The sequence below is a fragment of the Schistocerca americana genome, chromosome X (assembly GCF_021461395.2).
Source record: "Schistocerca americana isolate TAMUIC-IGC-003095 chromosome X, iqSchAmer2.1, whole genome shotgun sequence".
Classification (NCBI taxonomy): Eukaryota; Metazoa; Arthropoda; class Insecta; order Orthoptera; family Acrididae; genus Schistocerca; species Schistocerca americana.
This window is the reverse complement of record NC_060130.1, coordinates 849359808-849379301: the sequence shown is the minus strand read 5'-3', so window position 1 is coordinate 849379301 and position 19494 is coordinate 849359808. Positions and strand designations below refer to the sequence as shown.

Here is a 19494-nt window from a genome sequence, read left to right as displayed (position 1 = left end):
ACATTTCTCCACCCAATAGCGGAGGTCGAGAAATTTGCCCCTCAGATCTCCTCAGAATCGTATGAGCCTCTGGTTTAAGCCTTCCACTCGGCTCCAGACCAGAGGACCGCGATCGAGTGTGGGAACGACACTACAAATAGTTAGCTCAGATTCCACCCTGCGAGCGAGGCTTTCCGCTTTCACCAACTCCGCCAACCGCCTGTATGAACTGAGGATGTCCTCTGAACCCAGACGCCAGACAGAAGTCATTGGTGCCGACATGAGCCGTCCGGGGTGGCCGAGCGGTTCTAGGCGCTACAGTCTGGAACCGCGCGACCGCTACGGTCGTAGGTTCGAATCCTGCCTCGGGAATGGATGTGTGTGATGTCCTTAGGTTAGTTAGGTTTAAGTAGTTCTAAGTTCTAGGGGACTGATGACCTCAGAAGTTAAGTCCCATAGTGCTCAGAGCCATTTGAATCATATTTTTCCCGACATGAGCAACAATTTGCAGTCGGGTGCACCCAGTGCTCTCTATCGCCGCCGGCAGGGCCGCCTCCTCATCTTGGATGAGACCCACCGGCAAGCAGACAGAGGAACACTGGTCTTCTACCCCGACCTTTCCGCTATTTCCCTAAGGGGTGCCATCACCCGCCTAACATTGGAGCTCCCAATCACTAATAAATCCCTCCCCCCGTGTGCCTGCTCGGACCTTGCTGAAGGAGCAGCCTCATGTCCACTCACAGGCAGAGCGGGCGATGCCACACGGCCAGCCTCCACATTGACCCTCTGCCTCGTGGCGACGCGTACGCCACTGAACCCGTAGCATTTATAACAACTTGCCTCCCAAAATGTATCATCTTGTCCCAAACTGTGATTACTTACCCTGCACCTGTAAAAGCTTGCCCTACAACTATGAGAATTTGCCATGTAACTGCAGCAATTTGCCACCCAAAACTATAACAGTTTGCCCTAAAACTAACTATCAATGCCCCACCCCCAATGGTTTCTGAGGAATGCTTTGTGCAACTTGTTATAGTTTCAGCGCAATTTGGTACAGTTTTGGGGCCAGGTTGATTCAGCTTCTGGATGCAAGTTGATACAGATTTGGGGGAAAAGTTGATACAGCTTGGGGGGGGGGGGAGTTGTTACACTTTCAGAGGGCAAGTTGATACAGTTTCAGGATAACTTGATACAGTTGTGGGCCAAGTTGACACAGTTTTGGGTCAAGTTTCTAATATTTTTGGAGTAAGCTGATATACTTTTGGGGACACATGTATACAGTTTTGGGGCACGTTGTTACAGTTGCAGAGCACGTTGTTACAGCTGGGGGGCATGTTGATACAGTTTCAAGGCATATTGATACAGTTTTGCGACATGTTACAGTTTTGCAGCATGCTGCTACAGTTATGGGGCAAGTTGATACATTTTAGGAGCAAGTTGATACATTTTTAAGGAAAAGTTGATATAGGTTCCAAGGCAAGTTTTAAAGTTGTGGGGCAAGTTGTCACAGATGCTGACTTTGGCTAATTTAGACGTGAAAATAACATTGTTTACTTTGGTAATTCTCACTGACAAGTGCACTTTAAGTTGTAAGTCAGATCAACAGTAGTGCCAATGTGTGTTGACTGCCCCGTTATCCTTCCCTCTACAGATAACTACTCCATCATTGCTCACTCTGTAATCGAACTCCCCTCTCTCTCAACTTCCTTTTCCTCCGTCACTTCTGGCATGTTTTCCGATTGCCTTCTGGCATGTTTTTCCCTCAGGGATTTATTGTTCCACAAGCACACAGGCCATTAGACTTTAAATTCTTGAACAGATCATATGAAGTTAAATAATGGTCCATAGAAATAATATAATTCTTTCTATGAAGATGTTGTTGTTGTGGTCTTCAGTCCTGAGACTGGTTTGATGCAGCTCTCCATGCTACTCTATCCTGTCCAAGCTTCTTCATCTCCCAGTACCTACTGCAACCTACATTCTTCTGAATCTGCTTAGTGTATTCATCTCTTGGTCTCCCTCTACGATTTTTACCCTCCACGCTGCCCTCCAGTACTAAATTGGTGATCCCTTGATGCCTCAGAACATGACCTACCAACCAATCCCTTCTTCTAGTCAAGTTGTGCCACAAACTCCTCTTCTCCCCAAATCTATTCAATACCTCCTCATTAGTTATGTGATCTACCCATCTAATCTTCAGCATTCTTCTGTAGCACCACATTTCTAAAGCTTCTATTCTCTTCTTGTCTAAACTATTTATCGTTCACGTTTCACTTCCATACATGGCTACACTCCATACAAATACTTTCAGAAACGACTTTCTGACACTTAAATCAATACTCGATGTTAACAAATTTCTCTTCTTCAGAAACGCTTTCCTTGCCATTGCCAGTCTACATTTTATATCCTCTCTACTTCGACCATCATCAGTTATTTTGCTCCCCAAATAGCAAAACTCCTTTACTACTTTAAGTGTCTCATTTCCTAATCTAATTCACTCAGCATCACCCTACTTAATTCGACCACATTCCATTACCCTTGTTTTGCTTTTGTTGATGTTCATCTTATACCCTCCTTTCAAGACACTGTCCATTCCGTTCAACTGCTCTTCCATGAAGATAACTACTTAAATTTAGTACCACTTTCGATCCGAATCCTGCTATTAGAGATGATGAAACTTTTTCTGTATAAATATCAAAATTCGAGTTGTATGGCGATTTATCACATGATAACAACACTTTGTGCACTTTGATATAGGTTTGTCTATCGTGTACTGCCTTGGAAATTAACCTTTGCTTAATCAATAGCGAGATTCTAACGTGGAGTAAAGCAGTCTTGGAATTTTCTGGTGAAATGATACGGCAACGGACGTAGTTTGTATAGTTTGTCATAATTCTGACTGTTTCTGTCAGAAGCCACAGAATTTTCATTGTGGCGCAAGTTACTCAGTAACCAACTAAACCTTTTTACTGGCATTAATTTCGATATACACACATTAAAAACAGTTTCGCATCACCTCGGTTTCATGAAATCCTGAAGATAGACGTTGACTGTGGATATTATATCACAGACACAGTCTCTTTGACTGTTCGGAAATGTCACTAAACCCACCCAACGATGTAAACAACCGTGCATGAGCAGCACCTATTAGACGGAGGACATCCGACATCCGATCTGTTCCAGCTATTCCACCAGGAAGGAGGTACACGGTTCGTGTTGTTTGTAGATCAATCATGCCGAGACGGTCAATACCGCTGTTCGATCGCGTCCGCATTATTACTTTGTGTCAGGAAGGGCTCTCAACAAGGGAAGTGTCGAAGCGTCTCGGAGTGCACCAAAGCGATGTTGTTCGGATATGGAGTAGATACAGAGAGACAGGAACTGTCGATGACATACCTCGCCCGGACCGCCCAAGGGCTACTCCTGCAATGAATGGCCGCTACCTACGGATTGTGGCTCGGAGGAATCCTGACAGAAACTCCACCATGTTGAATAACGCTTTTCGTGCAGCCACAGGATGTCGTGTTACGATTCAAACTGTGCGCCATAGGTTGCATGATGCACAACTTCACTCCCGACGTCCATGGCGAGGTCCATCTTTACAACCACGACACCATGCAGTGCGGTACAGATGGACCCAACAACATGCCGAATGACCCGCTCAGGATAGGCATCTCGTTCTCTTCACCAATGAGTGTAGCATATGCCTTCAACGAGAGAATCATCAGAGACGTGTTTTGAGGCAACCCGGCCAAGAATTAGACACACTGTCCAGCGAGTGCTGCAAGGGGAGGTTCCCTGCTGTTTTGGGGTGGCGTTATACGTGGCCGACTTACGCCGTAACGCCTGTACGATACGTGAATGTCATCCTCCGACCGATAGTGCAACCATATCGGCAGCGTATTGGTGAGTGAAGCATTCGTCTTCATGGACGAGAATTCGAGCCTCCTTCGTGCATATCTTGTGAATGACTTCCTTCAGGATAACGCCATCGCTCGACTAGAGTGGCCAGCATGTTCTCCAGACATGAACCCTATCGACAATGCCTGGGATAGATTGAAAAGGGCTGTTTATGGACGACGTGATCCACCAACCACTCTGAGGAATCTACGCCGAATCGCCGTTGAGGAGTGAGACAATCTGGACCAACAGTGACTTTAATGAACTTGTGAATAGTATGCCATGACGAATACAGGCATACATCAATGCAAGAGGACGTGCTGCTGGGTATTAGAGGTACCAGATAGTACAGCAGTCTGGACCACCATTTCTGAAGGTTTCGCTGTATAGTGGTACAACATGCAAAGTGTGGTTTTCATGAATAATAAAAAGGGCGGAAATGATGTTTATGTTGATCTCTGTTCTAATTTTCTATACTGCTCCCGGAACTCTCGGAACCGAGGTGATGCAAAACTTTTTTTTGTGTGTGTCTAACTTTCACCAGGGTCTGGATCAGTGCATCAGTATTCTCTGTAGCTAGGATTTTTTAGTGATTTCTAGGTACAGATTTATTTCGATAATTTTTTTTTATTTCATGTTCGTTGTTGGAGAAGAAAGATTTGCCTGTCTGTGTTGCATACAAATTCGTTTGAAACACTATATGCTTCATATGGTTCATCAAGAAACTCTCAAAATAAGTTAGCTGGTTTTAGATTCAGTTTGTCCCTTTATTTCTGCAACCACACCGCTTTGTTCAATAAATAATGGCACTTGATCAACACTTGTTGCAGGGCTCCAGTTCATCGTGGCTGCTGATGGAACACCTAGTGGTACCGCTTTGTTTTCACTTGTCTCATGACTTTCACTGTTATCCTCAGAATCATCGCTGTTTGACACACGACTATAAACACCACTAGAACTTGTACAATCTGTACGAATGTTGAGTCATTGTCATCATTTTCATCACCGTCAATACTGTTGTCACTATAAGGAACTTCATCAAATAATATTCGGTAATATTCTCCCTCTGTTGTTCTTTTTTGGCGAGGCGTACTGGATGGAGAAGACAATATACTGGATGGAGAAGAAGGGTGGTGGTAAGCGCCATCAACCACACAGAAATCCGTCTATTAAGTATAGAAAATTCTATTCGAATACAAAATAACATTACTTGTGTATTTATGAAAGGCCAACACAAAAACTATTACTTATCAAAAACAGTCGTATAAAGAAGAGCTATAGAGAGAAATAGACGACACTTTCATGAACAACACCAACAATATATACGAAGACAGTAACTTGTTCTCGAAAGAACAGTTACTGTTGATGACCGTGCAGCTTTTCCCTGTTCTAATTTTCTGTACTGCTCCCGGAACTCTCGGAACCGAGGTGATGCAAAATTTTTTTTTGTGTGTGTGTCTAACTTTCACCAAGGTCTGTATCAGTGCATCAGTAGTCTCTGTAGCTAGGATTTTTTAGTTCAAATGGTTCAAATGGCTCTGAACACTATGGGACTTAACATCTACGGTCATCAGTCCCCTAGAACTTAGAACTACTTAAACCTAACTAACCTAAGGACGTCACACAACACCCAGTCATCACGAGGCAGAGAAAGATTTTTTAGTGATTTCTATGTAAAGATTTATTTCGATAATTTTTTTATTTTATGTTCTTTGTTGGAGAAGAAAGATTTGCCTGTCAAGTCTGTGCGAATGCGCACAGGTTGCCCAAACCCTTACGGGAATCGCCACAGCGTGCGCGAGTAATGAGTGGGTGGGCAAATGTCTATAAGGTACAATACTTATGTAGAATTGTGGACAGTTGGGAATGTGAGTCTCACGGGAGGCGTGCAAGGGATACGTCCCTGCAGTCGCGCTATTCATTTGTGTCCTCGGTGGCTCAGATGGATAGAGCGCCTGCCATGTAAGCAGGAGATCCCCGGGTTCGAGTCCCGGTCGGGGCACACATTTTCAGCTGTCCACATCGAGGTATATCAACAACACCTGTCGGCAGCTGTGGTTGTCAGTTAGTCACCATTTAACACCAACATTGATTGAAAAATCAGCATGTGTCGTAAATAAGCAGCAAAGATACTGCACTGTGATTCGCCTGCCATCTAGTGAAATTTTAGTCGAGAATCAGATTATTAGTTGAGAGAACGGCAGACTGAGAAAAATATGTGGTTATGCATAGTGACCACCGCCCTTTCAAAGCGTCCACATATTTGGTAGGTTACAATGATGCCCGCCCTTCGAAGAGTTGCAGGATAGCCAATTTCACGATAAGCTCCACGACAAACTGCTTCACATTTGTCTTTATCCCATCACATTCCATCAGTTCTCATCACCATGCTGCATCAACATGATTCTATATGCATACTTTAAGAGTGGATATCTAGCTGTACGTCCTGTATGATTTGTAACTCCCAAAGAGTGCCATTCGATCTTGATGGTGCGCGCCAGTTTTCATTCGGTGTTCGTGGTGCAAGTTATTGGTTTCTTTCGAACATGTCTTGAATACCAGCGATGTCCATTTTGTGAGGTGCACCTCCCGGACATTCATTTTCTGTTGCCCTCCTGAAACACATGATAGTTATTAGCAGCTAATATTTTTCCTGTCATAACTGTTAACACAACACTCTCAAATGAACCTTACTAAAGATTGAACTTGTGACCTCGCACTCAAGAGGTTAGTCAGTAAAGAAATACACTACGTCCACAACCAGAACATGTGCATCCACTTTCTGAACTGAGTTAATTTAATTTCCACGTTATTTTCGTAAATTACGAGGGTCAAGTAGGGGGATGATTCCATAATGTAAAGTTTTGACGATCCCCAGCCACAAAATGTTTTCATGAAACTTTTGTACCACTTGTGCGAGAGTTATATCAAAGTTCCTATTACAGGCTTTTAGAGGTTATTAGATGAAGTTTTGATAAGGAATCAAAGTCCAGAACTGTACCGTTTGAGTGTAAAAAACACACACGACGGAGACAATGAGTTGTGACCTGTGTGCTGTAGGAGCAAATGGCACGGGCAGTGTTACGAGTGCTTGTCCTCAGGTTCTCTTCTACGTGACGAAAGACGTCGTCTTCAAAGTCGAGAAATCTAGCGCGTCCCTGAAGCACCACAGCCAACCTCCTAGCTTCGAACGTACCGATTTCTCGCAGCCGTTGTTTGTTGTAAACGGACGAAGGTGTAATATAATGTCATAATTACAACAGGGGCTGCCGAAGACGCACTCTTCTCAGCTTGTGTGCTCACCGCTAAGTGGAAGATTTGAAACTGAACCGATCTTCAAAAATTTGTTATATTCAAGTGGCACATTTCTAGACGTAGGTCCCTTATAAGACTTCATCTATTATGTCCCTCCTACAACCTCTAGAAGCCTGTAATAGGAGTTCTGAATCGCCCTCTATGATTAGAGTCAAACCCACAACTTGATAGTCCTATTTTAAACACTTTTAGTGTCATATGAAAGATGATACTGATATAAGATAATAATTACTGGGGTCTGTGCAGCTCACGTTATCGTCGGGTAACAAAAAGAAAGATTTCTGTTTATACTGCAGGAGCAGAATCGAATGAAGCTGAAAGTGAACGACAGCAACATACTGTGGCCAGGAGCGACCCATGCAAAACCAGAAGGCTTCATGATCCCTACTAACCTAAAAGTGCTTACCATAGAGGAGAAGCCTTTTGTGTACGTGCGAGAGCTTGTGCACGAAGGAGACACGTGTACACCGGAAGAAATACCTTGTCCGCATTTCAACTCTACAGAGGAAGGTAAGACTGAACATGCGTCAGCTAATCAAAAACTTACAGTTTCACTAGCAGTCTTGCTGTTTGCTTGTTTTAGGGAAGAGGCGTGTAACAAGGCCACCTCAAGGAGATTAATGCCCAAAAATTTAAATAATTGTAAGAATGAGCTACATTGTGACAGTGCAGATTGTTAATACACTTCTGGAAATTGAAATAAGAACACCGTGAATTCATTGTCCCAGGAAGGGGAAACTTTATTGACACATTCCTGGGGTCAGATACATCACATGATCACACTGACAGAACCACAGGCACATACACACAGGCAACAGAGCATGCACAATGTCGGCACTAGTACAGTGTATATCCACCTTTCGCAGCAATGCAGGCTGCTATTCTCCCATGGAGACGATCGTAGAGATGCTGGATGTAGTCCTGTGGAACGGCTTGCCATGCCATTTCCACCTGGCGCCTCAGTTGGACCAGCGTTCGTGCTGGACGTGCAGACCGCGTGAGACGACGCTTCATCCAGTCCCAAACGTGCTCAATGGGGGACAGATCCGGTGATCTTGCTGGCCAGGGTAGTTGACTTACACCTTCTAGAGCACGTTGGGTGGCACGGGATACATGCGGACGTGCATTGTCCTGTTGGAACAGCAAGTTCCCTTGCCGGTCTAGGAATGGTAGAACGATGGGTTCGATGACGGTTTGGATGTACCGTGCACTATTCAGTGTCCCCTCGACGATCACCAGTGGTGTACGGCCAGTGTAGGAGATCGCTCCCCACACCATGATGCCGGGTGTTGGCCCTGTGTGCCTCGGTCGTATGCAGTCCTAATTGTGGCGCTCACCTGCACGGCGCCAAACACGCATACGACCATCATTGGCACCAAGGCAGAAGCGACTCTCATCGCTGAAGACGACACGTCTCCATTCGTCCCTCCATTCACGCCTGTCGTGACACCACTGGATGCGGGCTGCACGATGTTGGGGCGTGAGCGGAAGACGGCCTAACGGTGTGCGGGACCGTAGCCCAGCTTCATGGAGACGGTTGTGAATGGTCCTCGCCGATACCCCAGGAGCAACAGTGTCCCTAATTTGCTGGGAAGTGGCGGTGCGGTCCCCTACGGCACTGCGTAGGATCCTACGGTCTTGGCGTGCATCCGTGCGTCGCTGCGGTCCGGTCCCAGGTCGACGGGCACGTGCACCTTCCGCCGACCACTGGCGACAACATCGATGTACTGTGGAGATCTCACGCCCCACGTGTTGAGCAATTCGGCGGTACATCCACCCGGCCTCCCGGATGCCCACTATACGCCATCGCTCAAAGTCCGTCAACTGCACATACGGTTCACGTCCACGCTGTCATGGCATGCTACCAGTGCTAAAGACTGCGATGGAGCTCCGTATGCCACGGCAAACTGGCTGACACTGACGGCGGCGGTGCACAAATGCTGCGCAGCTAGCGCCATTCGACGGCCAACACCGCGGTTCCTGGTGTGTCCGCTGTGCCGTGCGTGTGATCATTGCTTGTACAGCCCTCTCGCAGTGTCCGGAGCAAGTATGGTGGGTCTGACACACCGGTGTCAATGTGTTCTTTTTTTCATTTCCAGGAGTGTACAATAGCTTTACGATAAATACAGAAAATATGGGATTCATCAAGAAAAGAACAGTTTGCAATGCTTCTAAATTATCGCTATTTACTTGCTGATTTTGTTCTGATTTCTGTAGTGGTCCACAGTAAAGGCACTAATACATTAAATGAAAAACGTTTTCTTTCCATATACAATACAATTTAATTTTGCAGTAGCATTCGTTACATTGTTCAGTGTTTTTAATAAATTTTGCCTGCATTGTTGGTTCTTAAATTTGCTATAATTCCGATAACAATAAATCAAAAATCTGGAATGGTGAAAGGAAATCGCCTGTAGATAACTGAATCAATATTCCATCAACCAGAGGCTTATTAAAACCTACAGAGCGTATTAAACTGGTTGAATACGGCTTCCTGTAGTTTAATTCCTGATGCTTTCTCATTAATATTATGTAATAATCTTTTCCCTGCTGAAACTTTGTAATAATCTGTATCTTTCTGCAAGGCTCTGGCAAGGTTATTTCTTGGTACACTCTACCTTTCTGTTCAAACTTCAACAAATATTTTGTGCTCTAACACACATGGAATTTCTAATTTCATGCACTCTTCAGTCCAGTCCTCATCGGCTGCTCCTGCTGATTTTTTCTAAAATCGACCCTGAAAAAATCTCTATTCATATATAGGGGTTGGAGAAAAATATGGAAAAACAGCGAGAAACACTTGCTTGAACGTGAACGCAAACGCTAGCCGAACTAGCAGATTGCGCTGCCGTATTTGAAAATGAACGACACCTATACAACTGCCTCAATATGTTGCAAGTGGCAGTCGTGGTCAGAACTGCTGTGGCCGCCCACTTCATACATCGTAGCGCCTACTGCGTCGGTATCCCGCTTCACGTCCAACCAAAACGGGATGCCTCCATTACAGGGCGTATATTCACCAGGAAAACCTATGTCGTTTGTGTTGTCAAAACAAATACTTACCGGCGGTCACAACACAACACAACACCAACGGCCGCCACGAACCGCTACCCGTTCGCGGAGCCTGGAGAACAGCTTCACCAGAGGTCGCAATTACCCCAAGAACTACTTTGATACGCCAGGCACGTGATCCCAAATAGTTCCGGCATCCGCCAACGGGCTTTATAAGGCGGCTCACTGCCGGCAAAAGGCAGTTCGGCACACCGCTTGGAAGGATACAGAGCTGCCGTCCTGGCAACCATAGCCAGACGCCTCTTCTAGCAGCCCGATCTGTTGAAGATCGACTTGGTATAGTCTACGAACCTCTTCACATTGTACAATTGCTCATTGTGTTCGCTCCCCATGAAGAGTCTGGTCTTTCCTATTATTATTGGTTATTTTGTATTTGTGTCGATGCGCGCAGTTGAGGTTGAGTCGCTCGTTCTTTTGGTGATTGTATTATTGTTTCGTTTTGGTAAGTCCAGTAAATTGTTTTCGGACTTGCTTTATCCGCATTTCTATTCTGCTAGCGCAGATACTTCAAGAACAGTGTCCTGGATAGTTGTGAGTGCAAGTCAATTCAAACGTGGACAAATTGTTGGTGCTCAAAGGCATCATGTCGAAGATTTATAGCGCAGACAGGGAAAGCGGAAAAACATCATCCGCTAAGTCACAACGTGGACGAAAGTATGTGTTGAGTGATCGTGACAGGCGGTCATTGAAGAGGACTGTGGAAAAAAATAATGGGACGGTAGCTGTAAAAGTCACTGCAGAACTGAATGTCGCTTTCGCGAACCCTTTCAGTTCCGAAAAAACACGAAGGAAGCACCATAAGTGGGGAATTGAAGAGCGTACTGGAATTCAAAAACCATTAATCAGTGATATAAATGCTCATAACAAGAAAACGTGGTGTTGAAGCAATAAAACCTGGACTTTGGAACAATGGAAGAAATTCATTTGATCGGATGAGTCTTGTTTCACATTGTTTCCAACTTCTGGCCGAGGTTGCGTCCCAAGAGTGAAACATGGCGGGGGTTCAGTGATGATTTGGGTAGCCATATTGTTGCATTCGATGTGCCCTATGATACTCTGCTAGGTCGCGTTATCCCAAGGATGTAGCAATTTAGGCTCATTAGGTATTTCCCTTGGTACAATGTTTGTTCCCCAATGATGGTGCTATGTTCCAAGAAGACAGGGCCTTTGTTCACACAGCTCTTATCATCCAGGACCAGTTTATGAGCACGATCTCTCCAGACCACCACAGACACCAGATCTCAGTTTACTGGACCTTTGTTGTCTGCTTCGGAGAGAAGGGTGCGTAATCGCTATCCACTTCCACCATCGTTATCTGAACTTGCTATTATTTTGCGATAAGAAAATCATACAGGATCTGTAACCATTCCGATACGACTGGAAGCTGTTTTGAATGTCAATAGATTTCCTACACTGTGTTAGACATGGTTATGTGTTGTGTTTTTCAGTGTTTCCATATTTTTGTCTAACCCCTGTAGATTCTATCTGAATCAATCGCGGGCCATACTACCCAACCGAGTCTGTAAAGATAAACGTTGAGTAGTCTCAAGGCAAAGTGAGACATTTGTTTAAAATTTTGACAATCTAGTTTACACTTAACTACTTTAGCTTTTCGTGGTACCCGACTCCATAAACTCGGTCAAAAATGTAAACTGAGATAACGAGTTGCAGGAACAAAAGCAAACACGTACAGCCTGGTCCACAACACTGAATACAGTCTATCTTTCGTACGAACAGATCTAATCCACCCTCATAATTGGCACTTCGTGCACAGCACTGTAACGTTCTACCGCCTCCTGTGAGATGCTAGAAATTCTCAGTGGGCTGTACTATTCAACCAGCTGTACCAACAGCCTCTCCCCTATACATCTATTAAAGTAAATGTGTGAGATGACTTACACATTCTTTCAATGTGCGTAAATATTCTGATGAATCGAAACATTATCGCCACCGCCGACCATGAGATTAAATGCCACCTGCTGGCTTTTCTAGTACGTAAAGCGGCAAGAAACGTTTATAAGCAGGGGAGATATAAAGCAGAAATCATTCTAGGGATGATATAGGACGCAAATGGAGAAATCCACAGAAACAAGTGACTTTAATAAAGGGCAGACTGTTAAATCCCGATGCCTGGGAATGAACATTTCAGAAACGATAATAATGGTCAGGTGTTCACTTGCTACTGTCGTGAGCATCTACGAAAAGTGGTTGAAGAGCAATGAAACCACGAGTAGACGGCAAGGTGCTGGACGTCCACTCCCGATCATATAACGTGGAGATTGGAAGGATTCCCACCCTCTCAAGCAGGACAGACATATATCTGTGGCAGCTCTAACGACAGAGTACAATGCTGGTGCTGGTACAGGTATTTCAGAGCACACCGTTCAATACACATTGTTGAACATGGAGCTCTCTAGTAGACAACCCCTACATGTTCCCACGCATTATAAATACAGTTGCATCGGGAGTGTACTCATCGAGATAGAACAGCGAATCAAAGGAAACGTGTCAACTGGTCTAATGACTCTCGTTTCTTGTTAGAGCAACTTGATGATTGTGTCTGGACAAGCCATCATCCACAGACGCAGGACGGTGGGGGCAGTATTATGCCACAGAGTTAATTCACCTGAACTTTAATGGTACCTGTGGCAGTAACTGAATTTACCATGACAGCTGTAGACTACTTGATTATCGCAGATCACCTGCAGCTCTCCATGCTCCATGTCTTTCCTGTCTGTGATGGAATCTTCCAGTAGGATAACTGTCCATGTCTCAAGGCCAGAAGCGTGCTACAGTGTTTTGAGAAACTTGACAGTGGAGTCACGTTAATATCTTGACCGCCAAATTGGTCTGATCTGAAACCGATCGAAAACATCTGGAACATTATAGGGGGTCATCTCCTCGCACAAAAGTTATTATTTTTGTTTTTGTATTAACACTCCGTCTTCAGGCCACGAGTGGCCTACCGGGACCATCCGACCGCCTTGTCATCCTCAGTGGAGGATGCGGATATGAGGGGCGTGGGGTCAGCACACCGCTCTCCCGGCCGTTATGATGGTATTCTTGGCCGAGGCCGCTACTATTCGGTCGAGTAGCTCCTCAATTGGCATCACGAGGCTGAGTGCACTCCGAAAAATGGCAACAGAGCATGGAGGCCTGGATGGTGACCCATCCAAGTGCCCACCACGCCCGACAGCGCTTAACTTAGGTGATCTCACGGGAACCGGTGTATCCACTGCTGCAAGGCCGTTGCAGACCACCAGCCAATTAATTTCGGATGTTGCGTGACCTGTGCATCGGCATCTAGTGGCATATACCGAGAACTTGTGCAACTTATGCTACACAGAATCGTTACTGTGTCACATTCCAAAGATGGACAAACACGCTATCAAGCAGGTGGTTGTAATGTTTTCGCTAATCAATGTATTTCAGTACAATGACAAATTTATAGTAAATATTGATTACAGTAGCATGTAAAATTTGTCTTAAGCATTTTGATCAATTCTCTAATATGAAATATTCGTTTTATTTTAGTCTTCTGCTGTAAAGGATTCTGCATGGATCTCTTAAGGGAGCTAGCACGCAACATAAATTTTACATACAATCTGACATTGTCACCAGACGGCCAGTTTGGTAGTTACATCATCAAGAACAGCTCAGGTAATTCATCGACATACAAGAGTAAAAATTTTCTCAATCTTTCATTAATGAAGACGGGAGACAAATTCAGTTCAATTGTTTTTATAATGTTTACTTTAAGCGTATTAGTAGCGTTATATGAATGTGGACTGTAGCATTTATGGCTTTGTTTTGCAATATGTGGAATTTGTCTGTCCCTGTATCCCAGCAGATGTTCACACAACTTTCCCGCTGAGTGGACGTCTGCATCTACAATCACAGCCATACTGTGAAACTACTGTAACGAGCGTGAGAGAGGGTATCTCTCATTAGGATTTCTTCCCATTCCACTCTCAAATGGAGTTTGAGAAGAATAAATTCTCAAATTTCGTTTAGTATTCCATAAAATCGTATTTTCGTTGATTAGCATTGGTATGGTACTGAGTCAAACACTTTTCGGAAGTCAAGAAATACTGTATCTGCCGGTCTTCTTCGATGTCTGGATTTCAAATTGTCATTTAAGAATAGCACGAGATGGGTTCTTCATGACCATTGCTATTGGAATCGAGGCTAAATGGCATGGAAAAGGTTATTCTGTTCAAGATACCTCATTCTGTTTGAGCTCAGAACACGTTCTCAGATTCTACAACAGATCGACGTCAGTGATACTGGAATATGGAATGCACAAAACATAACTAGAGGCATTTTGTAGAGCACCTAGACTTAGGCAGATAGTACCAGTTCTGGAACAATAATGAATGCAACCCCCCTTCCCCCATGATTTCATTGACGACGTAATCGATTAATCCTCAGATTCCACCACCCCTCCCCCATGACATCACACAGTTGTCAGATTTCCCCCACCCTCTATGCCATAGGCCAACTTCTCTCTGTGTAAAATGGGCGCAAATTCAAAATCCGTGGGAAATTCAAAGTTTGGTCCAAATGGCTGGTTCAAATGGCTTTGAGCACTATGCGACTTAACTTCTGAGGTCATCAGTCGCCTAGAACTAATTAAACCTAACTAACCTAAGGAGATCACACACATCCATGCCCGAGGCAGGATTCAAACCTGCGACCATAGCGGTCGCTCGGCTCTAGACTGTAGCACCTAGAACCGAACGGCCACTCCGGCCGGCAAAGTTTGGTGCAAATTTCAAAATGGCTCAATTGTACTAGAGGGTTTTCAACCTACTCCTATTCCGTCACTGGGGAAGTGGGGCTGTTGTACAAAGTACAAATTGGTGAAAAATTTTTAAAAATCCAAGATGGAGTATTCTCATGTTGATGGTAGTAGGTCAATTGTGCTAAATATAAAATTTAATATGGCCACTGGCTGACATTACTGTGGAAGTACGTCACTTGTGCAAAGTATAAAATCCACTGTGGCTGATATGGGATACTGGTAACATCTTTATGAGACCAGAATTCAAGATGCTGTGACAAAGGGAAATAACCTGTCTGTTGTCCTAGTTAACAGGTTTTCCCCAAGCTATTTCTCACTCAGACTATTTACAGGAATCGTATCACTTATAAAATTTCTGGGTTTTCCCCTCTGATGTCAGCATTTAAACAGTTGTCACCCAAAGTCTTTAAGTTCGGTGTAAAATTCAAAATGGTCAATACATACGTCATACAGCCTGTTACTATGGAAGTAGGGCTGTTCTCCTAAGTATAAAATGCTGGGATATCCAAGATTAGGTATTGTCATGTTGATGTAAGTAGGTCACTTGAGTTAAATGTAGAATTCAAAATGACCACTAAGGTTTCTCCCCCAGCATCACTCGCCTGATGCAAAGGATGTTTGTCCCCCCCCCCCCCCCCTCCCCAGGTCCAACCCTGCCCGTTAGACAAAAGATGCCAGCCTGGGCAGGGCAGGGGAAATTAACCTGTCTTCTGCCCTACCTAATACGTTTTCCCCAAGCTGTTAATCACTCAGACCTGCAAGGCTATTTATAAAAAACAGATCACTTACAGAATTCCCTCCTACATCGCCTGCAAACTCAACGTTGGCCACCATTACCACTGTGCTGCCATCTGTTTGTCAGTGTACGAGGCAGTGCTGGGCCAATGCCGCCACCACCACTGCCACCGTCACCACCATCACCACCACCACAAGAGATTGGACCCCTGTGTGACACTCCATAGCTATTGTCCAAGTGCTGACAAAACCCTGGAAACTGAATGACACAGAGAGCACGATGTACTATTATAGAGACGCCACTTCTGCCTACAATTCCAGGGCACCTGGCGCCCCATGATACAGTTAGGAATGCAGACAGATGCTAGCCTGTTGTCCACTACGACAGTACATCCCCAGCAGAGCCAGAGCAGTTTACGAGATGACACAGCTGTCAGATGTATTCCAAAGGGTACACAATTTTACACCTAAACATACTCGAATTTTATGACAGGACTGCGTCCTATTGTGGTAGAGGAAGGTGCTGTAACAGTTCTGACATTCCATAATTCGAGCAGCCTACATGACTCTCTGAAAACTGCTATTCAGTTTTCAACTGATATACGTTTGGTGCGAGCTGACTACAGTTACTTGATTGTTTCTCCATACCTATGGCTATATGACAGATTAATGAATTACCTGAATAAATACAATCTTGAAAGCGAATCACAGTTTGGTTTCCGAAGTGGAATAAATACAGATTCAGCCATAGTAGAATTCACAAAAGTTGTACATGATGCTCTTGATAAAGATGAATGTGTCACAGGCATATTTTTGGATATTTCTAAGGCGTTTGATGCAGTCGACCACAAGATTCTATTAAATCAATTAGAAGCATTAGGAATAAGAGGGGTAGCTCATGACAGGTTTCGATCATACCTAGCAGATAGGGTACAAAGAGTGGAGGTAACACATACTTCAAATAGATACAAACATTTAGTAAAATACTTAACAGACCGAGCGAGGTGGCGCAGTGGTTAGACACTGGACTCGCATTCGGGAGGACGACGGTTCAATCCCGCGTCCGGCCATCCTGATTTAGGTTTTCCGTGATTTCCCTAAATCACTCCAGGCAAATGCCGGGATGGTTCCTCTGAAAGGGCACGGCCGACTTCCTTCCCCATCCTTCCCTAATCCGATGAGACCGATGACCACTCTGTCTGGTCTCCTTCCCCAAACCAACCAACCAACCAACTTAACAGAACCAAAATACGTTAGTATAGGGGTTCCCGAAGGTAAAATATTAGGACCAATACTGTTCATGATATATATCAATGACTTCCACAATAGTGTTACTCATGGTGAAAAAATTCTCTTCGCTGATGACAGCAATATTACAGTCACTGAGAAAACAAGAGAACTCCTTGCCGAGAAAGCAAATGAAACTCTCAAGGAAGTTTATGATTGGTCAATAAGGAATAAAGTGACATTGAACATAAAGAAAACTAATGCCATGAATTTCAGTTTGAAGAGGAAAAATGACAATGTTAAATTAAATTTAGATGGCACCTCTATAGACTGTGTAACAAATGCAAAATTTCTAGGATGAATATTGATTCTCGGTTGAAGCGGTCTTTTAGTTACATATTATTCATATGTACACTCAATTCTTAGCTATGGCATTCTTTTTTGGGGAACAAACGCACAAAACATGAACACAATTTTCAAACTCCAGAAAGAGCCATAAGAATAGTAACCAAAAATGCTAGTCGATCTCATTGTAAAGATCTGTTCAAAACACTGGGGATTTTAACTGCTCCATGTGAATACATTTACCAGTCAGTTGTACACATCAAAAATAACATTGGTAATTACTGCACAAACAGATCTGTCCATGACCATGCAACAAGAGATAGACTCAATTTACATTTACCAAGGAAAAAATAAACATAAAACTCAGATACCATTTTCTACCAGAGAATATAACTGTACAATAAATTACCAAAAGAGGTTAAACAAATTGCAAAAATACACTTATTTAAAAAGGCAGTTAGAAAGTACTTGTTATGCTATACATTTTATACATTGAAGGATTACGTAGATAAAACAGAGTATGGGTCTGACCAAAAAAATGTTATACAAATAAATAATAATAATGATTATAAAACATCAAACATTCCACATAACACCTTCACTTTATGTTTTTTCCCTTCTTTTCTCCTTTCTACAAATACTTACCCCTAAGCTATGCATAGCACAATACTAACACCTCTTCCTCTTTCTGAGCTCAACATCTCACTCATTAGGGAGGGATGCTGACTCAGTTTTTCAGGATAGCAAATGGGAAGTTGCGGTACAGAAAATAGCCCAGAGATCACCACTGTGTGTGTGTGTGTGTGTGTGTGTGTGTGTGTGTGTGTGTGTGTGTGTAGTGAGTGAAGTGTTATGAAACAATGTGTGTATAGTGTGTGCAGTGAATGATAGTGAGATATGAGTGAACAGTGTGGCATTACATTATTTAATAAGTTTTTTGTAAGAAAAGTATTATATACCAGGAGTAAATCTAATGATTGTCTCTAACTAGAAGCCTGTAAGTATATGTGTATACGAATTAGTCTATTTTACATTGGTCTAAACTTGTAAATACTTTGACATATCCTATATCCTTGTAAAAAGAGATCTACGGATGAATAAAGCTACTATTACCACTACGACATACTCTAGCGCCATTTGTGGTCTTTGTTGGAGATTGGTTAATCTTTTTTAACAGATGCAGCCTGATTCCGATTCAATGAACCAATGCTTTATTATTGTACTATTCTTAAACTATAACTGCTTTTTATTATATGTGGACAGGATGGATAGCATGAGTGAAGACATCGTTGATACACATTTTACATAGGATACCATGATGATTGTGCGTAGTACAAGCCATTGGTAGATTTCGGTGTCTGGAGACATAAGGCATCAATTTATTCACGAAACTCGCGTAAACTGCGTGCACAGAGCGGTTTCTCAGCAGTATGGACGGTAACCGCGAAGGGATGGGGAATTCTCGTCTGACACTTCTCAGAGTATTGCGAGCAAAGTGAAATCCTTTGTACAGAAATCCAACGACACAGTTTTACACTTAACACACTATTAATATGATTTTAGAACTGCAAGGTTTCTGGACTCTTACTCATCCGAAATGCAACGCTGTTCACATTCCGATGTAGGAAATCTATTCCCATAACACGACATACGTTCACATAACGAAGTTGTCTTCTACGAAGCTCCATACGTTATGGTCGCAAACTTGAAGAGGGCGAGAGTAATACCTTGCACACCAAATAGAACATTAATTCTTCAAACTGTTTGCAGGTTTCTGGAGGTGTATGACAAAATTCACATCCAGTTGTGGTTCAGACATTATGTTATGTTCACATCACATCAGAAAGGGGTAAAATACGCTGCTATAAAAATTTTCGACAAATTACCGGATGCAATAAAATGTCTGACAGACAGCAGTAATAGCTTCAAAATAAATTGAAATTATATCTGCTTGACAACTCCTTCTATCTATACCATAGATGAATTCTTGAATAGGAATAAATAAATCTATAAATATAGTATATGCATTGTGTGCCATTTAAGGGAATGGGGTACATAATAGAAATATTAATCTTTAACTCTGTATTGTAATATATATATATATATATTAAAATCTT

At 43.3% G+C, this 19494-nt stretch overlaps 1 protein-coding gene and 1 non-coding gene across 2 annotated transcripts in view; both read left to right on the top strand.

Annotated features, from left to right (window-relative positions):
* The window catches only part of LOC124555549 (glutamate [NMDA] receptor subunit 1), a 517145-nt gene that overhangs the window by 400148 nt on the left and 97503 nt on the right, over nucleotides 1–19494 (top strand). The window contains exons 10-11 of the mRNA XM_047129505.1: nucleotides 7491–7704; nucleotides 13801–13926. Of these exons, the coding sequence (XP_046985461.1) occupies nucleotides 7491–7704; nucleotides 13801–13926 (340 nt within the window). The remainder of the gene's footprint in view (nucleotides 1–7490; nucleotides 7705–13800; nucleotides 13927–19494) is intronic.
* Nucleotides 5807–5881, top strand: Trnat-ugu. The gene has a single exon. It is a non-coding gene; the product is annotated as a tRNA-Thr (tRNA).